Source organism: Saimiri boliviensis, chromosome 13 (assembly GCF_048565385.1).
Source record: "Saimiri boliviensis isolate mSaiBol1 chromosome 13, mSaiBol1.pri, whole genome shotgun sequence".
Lineage (NCBI taxonomy): Eukaryota > Metazoa > Chordata > Mammalia > Primates > Cebidae > Saimiri > Saimiri boliviensis.
In genome coordinates, this window is record NC_133461.1 from 26311684 (window position 1) to 26317683 (window position 6000).

At 46.2% G+C, this 6000-nt stretch overlaps 1 protein-coding gene across 4 annotated transcripts in view; it reads right to left on the minus strand.

The window, feature by feature from the left end:
- Positions 1-5559, minus strand: part of DCC (DCC netrin 1 receptor) — a 1201717-nt gene extending 1196158 nt beyond the window's left edge. For 3 of the 4 annotated variants that reach the window (XM_003926060.3, XM_074383427.1, XM_074383426.1), the window contains exon 1: positions 4656-5559. In XM_003926060.3, the coding sequence (XP_003926109.1) occupies positions 4656-4746 (91 nt within the window). In that variant the 5' untranslated portion in view covers positions 4747-5559. The remainder of the gene's footprint in view (positions 1-4655) is intronic. The other variant, XM_074383425.1, reaches the window with a different exon arrangement.
- Positions 5560-6000: the final 441 nt, after the last annotated feature.

Below are 6000 nucleotides of genomic sequence, written 5' to 3' on the forward strand. Positions count from 1 at the left end.
GCTGCCGAAAAATTCACCGGACATTGTGTTGATATTTAATTGAGTATATATCAATCATGAGTTAGTGAGATTCCAAGCTATAAATCAGTAAGATATAACTGTTGTGATAACTCATGAAACTCTTAAATTCTCCTCCAGAGCATCATAAGAAAGGAATGGAAAAAAAGAGGGGAAAAAAGATTTGATGTTTACATTTTTTGAACTGTAAATGTGCACGGTATTTACTATTCCACTTCCGGGAGTACGGTACTTTTCCAGAACCAAGTGACTTCTTATCTTTAATTAATCAAGTAATTTCAGTGGGTTTATGTCATTATTCTTTAGACTCAGGCAAAGCTATGATTTCTTGAAATGTATATATATAGTTCATCTAAGAGATTATTATCTGAGATAGATTAATCCTTCCAAAATATATTGCTGTGAACAAATTAGGAGCAATGTATTCCCACTTTGGTGTCAGTTTCTGATAGCAGTGTGGGCCAGAAACTTCCAACGGAAAGTAGGAAGATCTGTAACCAGGCAAGAACTCATTCTCCAGTGAAATCACAAGTGCCCTTATGCAATCAGAGCTATCATAATTCGCACCAAAGTCATATATTTGAAGGAGGAGGCATGAGGGAGTGGAAATCCTTCTCCTTCTTTGTGTGTGGACATTGTGTTTTAATTTTAAAGAAATATCAAAAAAACAACTTCATTACTTTAGAATACAGTTACCTTTGCTGGTAGGATTGCGAGGAAGAAGTTTCATATGCAAAGTTTAAGATGGCAAACTCTCCAAAGAAATAGTAAGAACGCTTGCTTTAAAATGTAATCTTAGGGCACAGTCTCCCATGGAAAGAAATATTCTGTTCAGAAACTTCAGCAATGCTTTCAAACAGGCGGCACCAGGTAAAGATAAGTGTTTTGTCTGCAAGTCAAAATTTAAATTAGGGCTTATTTCCAAATGACAGCGATCATACTAGATGACCCTACTGCGTGCAGCTGCAAACATTCCAGGAGCATATCACATGCATTTGAAGAATACCAGACCGTTAGATTTATGAAACTAGAAATATCTCTCCAGGAAGGGAGAGATATTTCTTCTCATTAAAGATGCTTTTGAGGTAACTGAGTTGCTGGAATTCCCTTAGAAGATGTAGTATCACAACTTCCCTCCCTAAAAACAAGTAAAAATATCCCCGCCTCCCCCCTCAAAAAAAATCACCTCTCCATATATCTTGTCAAGCTTCCCATTGGTTTAGAAAAGCATACTACAGCCTGCAAATACCCTGTACTCCAGGAGAAACTTTCAGCAGAGCTTCATTCAGGAATTTAAAGAGGATTAAAGCTCTTCTTCAATGAAAACAATAAGGAAGTTTGCTGACAGGTTAACTTGCCAGAGAATAAATTTAAATCATACACACTGAGAAGTTATAAATCTCTCCCCAGAAAAAAAAAAAAAAAAATGCCTATCAGCATCTCAAGCCAGGCTAGCTTTTAAGAGCATTAAAGTAAAGGCACTAAGTCTAATACATTCACATATAACACATGTGGTGGCCGTTTCACATGCTTTATAACTCAGAGAGCAGCTGCTGCTGTGTGGGAAATGGATGCTGACAGGTCACTGGTGATTTATACTGCAGCACTCACAGAGGAGTGGACGGCCAGCCTACCCCGAACCCTCAGGCTCTGCCATACTGCTGTCACTCAAAAGCAGACCCACATGGGGGCATCTGATCTACTTTGGTAAGAAGAATAAGAAAAGATCGCCTAGGGAGAGTGACCAGCCTTATTTCAGCATATCCAGACTACATTAAACTCCTACGGATTTTTTTTCAATGCAATGGAACCCAAACATGTATGAAGAATTAATTAATATGTATACCTCCTATTTCACTCACTAACATCTAACGTCTAAAATTGTTATCTTACCTGAGATCCCCTGAGACTTTATATGGTTTTTGTGCCTGTGACTCATGTCAAATATATAAGAAGATGACATCTTACAGAAGCCAACTAAAAAGGTCACCATTCTCCTCAACATCAAGTCCTCACTCCCTGCTGACACTGTTCAGAGATGTCCTTTGTTAAGTCACACAGTTTCATAGGAATCTACAGCAGCTTCAGACTTTCCCTAGAAAGTAGGAACCAGCCCACTGCTATTGTGCTAGTCTCCATAATCCTTTGTTACCAATCAACAAAGTCTTTAAAACACCCTGCTGAATGGGAATTTCACTGCTAGTAAACTAGACACTTGGCCTTATTAAGGGCACCTCCTACTGGTCCTTTTGTAGAGTGAACTATGATTTCTTATGTAAGTTTCCTGCCATGTTTCTAAACAGGGGAAATTATTACTAAGAGAAAGAGGTGATACTCAGATTAATGACAAAGACCAGAGTGATTGATGTGACTTGGCAATATCTTAAAAGTGCACCATCCACTTTCCTGGGAACTGTGCAAACTGCATCACAGTTCATTTGCAAATAACAGATACGGATTTAGAAGTGTAGATAAGTTTAAAGATTTGGATTCATTAGTCTATCCACCAACATAACCCGTGTGTGTGCGCGTGTGTGTGTGTGTGTGTGTACCCCTTGTATACATCTGCTCTTTCAAGCACAGATTTGTCTGTCAAGGAGGAAATTAAAGTGGTAATACATGGCCCTGACTCCCTGGACAAGAAACATAAATAAGTGGAAAGAGAATATTTAATTAATTTAGTTATTAATAAAACATACATAAATTTATCTTTATTAGTCTACCCCCAAACTATGCCAGACAAAAGTCACTTGAGAAATAGCTTTGAAATACTGTTGTGTAACTGACAAGACATCATTGTTCATTTTGTACACCTTGCCTCATGCCGAGCTTTCAGCGAGTCAGCAGTGCTGCTGTTAGGCAGACTTTCTACCCAGTGAGGCATGCCCTCTGAACTTCCCTTTTCTGTCCTCATCGGTCTCCCAAACTGCCAGAGAGGGCACAAGTCAATCTTCTGTGCAAAAGGAGGGTCCTCCTCACCGCAGCCTCTAGCATTTGAGGGTCTCGAGGAGGGAATTTAAAACAGACACCTTTTCATTACTGCAGGGCTGGTCCCCCGCCCACCTTTCTTGAGAGTAATTGTCGAGGACAAAGCTCCGGGAGAGAAGAGCCAGGGGAGGAGGGGACCGGCCCCAGAGAGAGGGAGGGCGCACCAGCAGCTAAGCGCGCGGATGCGGGTACGCGCTCATCACAGGAGAGCGCGCATGCACACACACACACGCACACACACACACACACACATCTCCCACCTGACACACACACACACACACACACACACACACGCATCTCCCGCCTGCTCTCTCTGAGTCCGAGTGCAAGCGCAGATTCCTGCCCGCGTGCGGCCACGCCAGGCTTCGGGAGCCTGGAGCTGCCTCTGCGCTTGACTGAATCCTTCGCGACCGTAAGAGGCTCATTTTCCGCTCGCGTTCGCAACCCTTGTCCATGCAGCACTTAGCAGAGACGAGAAAGCCGGAGCTACCGGCTCCGGGGAGCTGGGGGCTTGTCTGAGATGTGTGTTGCATTTCCTGTTAATTTCCCAGGCACGAACTGGGGAGCTGCTACTCAAAGCCCAGTCTCTGCCAGCGCCTCTTTTTCCTTTGGATTTGGGAAAAGGTCGTTTCTGAAGGGATCTGAATGCTCAGCCAGCTGCTTTCCTCTCCTTCTTCGCCAGGCCTGCTCCCTGTACCCTGGTGCCCATCGACACTTGTGGTGAGGTCCCGCAAAACAAGTGGACTTTATCATGAATCATTTTGTTCTTTTCTATTCTTTTGGCCATCGAAGCCCCCAGCTCCGTGTTCGGAGATTACAGCAGTCCTGAGCAGCCTTCAGGTCCCTCTTTCTCCTGCGCTAGCCCGATCCAATTCCCAAACAGTTTTGCCATTTTTAATTGGAAACTGAGCTTGGCAAGTGCCAGAGCCAGAGGACCGGTGCTCTGAAATATCAATCATTTGGAGTTTGGAGGTGTCCTGGAGCTATATGAGACTCAGCTTAAGAACTACATTCACTGTTAAAAAATAAAACAAAATGAAACACGCCTCCTTCCTCCTTGGCAACTCTGTACCTCCTTCAGTACGAGGATCACCTCCTGGGAAGTACCAAAACATATTAGCTGTCCCTTACCCGATTCTTAATCACCAAGTCCGAAAATCCAAACCAGAAGGAGCATGTATTCACACACCAACGACTCAGCCCCACCATCTACATTCTGCTCAGACTTCCTCAAAACACCCTGGATGTCCTCCTCCCGACTTGCCCCTGTTACCCCAATTCTCCCCACTTCGTAGGTTTCTGAGGCTTTAAGGATCCAACCCAGTTCCTTTCAACGACATCCCCACCACCTGCCCCAGCCCGCCGGTTCTCCAAACCAACGCAAGTATTTGCAGAAGCAAAAATGCGTGAAGCATCAGATTTTAAAACAGCGAAGGGGCGCCCCTCGCCCCCACCACCGCCATCCTCCTCCCCCAGGGGAGAAAAAAAAAAACTCTTCTATCTTTTATCATCGGTGAGGAAATGGGGGCAGCGCAAGCGCCAAACCTGCTGCTATCCCCCACCCCAAATCTACTACTCACCAAATGAAGTGAGAAGGAAAGTGGGGGTACGAAGGGGGTGCGACGAGAAGAAAGGGAAGAACCACTTACCGGTTACTTGAAGATGCGCGCTGAGCAGGGAAGCTCCGAAGAGTACAAAAGCCAGCTTGGGTACCCAAACACATCCAAGACTATTCTCCATATTTCAGCCAACACCTTCGGGGCCAGGGGTCGTGGGCAGCGGCAGCACTCACACACATGCACTCACACACGCATGCACACATGCACACACACGCGCCGAGCCCCTTCGGCTTCCTCCTCCTCCTCCTCCTCGTCCTCTTCCTCCACCTCTTTCTCCACCTCCCCTGCGCCTCTGCTGCCTTCGAAGCCTTTTTCCTTGTCCACTGACACAATCAGCAGCAAAAGGAGGCAGCAAAAAGTTCCATTCGGTCCAAGAGACCCTGAGCCCCGGTAAAACCTTGGAAAACTAACTCAAGGAAACGGAGGGAGCCGGAGGAGGGAGGACAGCTCTCCGAGGGGCTCGCGAGTTATCAATAAACCACATCCAGGAGGGACCAAGAGGAGATGGAAGGCAATCCTGTGGCCGGGGTGTGCATTAAAAGGTTGAGGCTGGTCCCATGTCGTCGGTTGGGTAAAGTTGAAGAGACGATTCCGTGCGAGAGCTGGAGATGCTGTTGGTTTTTCTTCCAAGAGCCGAAGGGACCGAGGGAGGAGAGGCAGGGGGGCTGCGGGGTGGAGCGCTCTCACTTGTTACTGGGGTGTCCGCCAGCGGTGTGCGAGCTGGGAGTTGGAACCCTACTACACATTGATCCAGAGAAGTGGAGGGCTGGGAGGGAAAATGTGGAGACCGGAGGGAAACGAACTGGATCAGGCAAAGATTCCACGGGAAGGGGGTGGGGGCAGAGAGACTATGGCTTAGTGAAAAAAGAGCGGACGGAGGAGGCTTCCAGCAGCTGCATTCGCCTGGTCTACGTATCAATGCGCAGGGATGCCCTCTGTGGGCAAAGCGTGGGAAGTCACTTTTGTCAATGGAGCCTGCGAACATCCTGAGCGTCTGGAGGTTTTGCAGCGACCGTGTTTGACACTCAGCCTTCAGGAAATTATTTGTACTTGACTGTAAAATCTAGGCAGGCGTTTAAGACAGGGCAGGTGGCCAGGGTGTACTTCCTTCCCTGCCCTTGGCATTATTTAAAATAGGATTTTTCATTTGGAAAGGATCACGTAATCCAACTCCCTTCTAGGACAGGTGGGAAATCGAGGTCCTGATACACACAGTGGACAAAGGCCACATGTTATTTCCTGACATTATAGCTAGGGCCCTCCTTTTATAGGATGCCCCATGTCTTCTGTGTTCTCTCTTGTTCCACGTGTTCTGCTGGCTCCCAGGAAATAGCTGGGATATCTAGTGAGACTCAGTCTCTATCCTCAAGGGGTT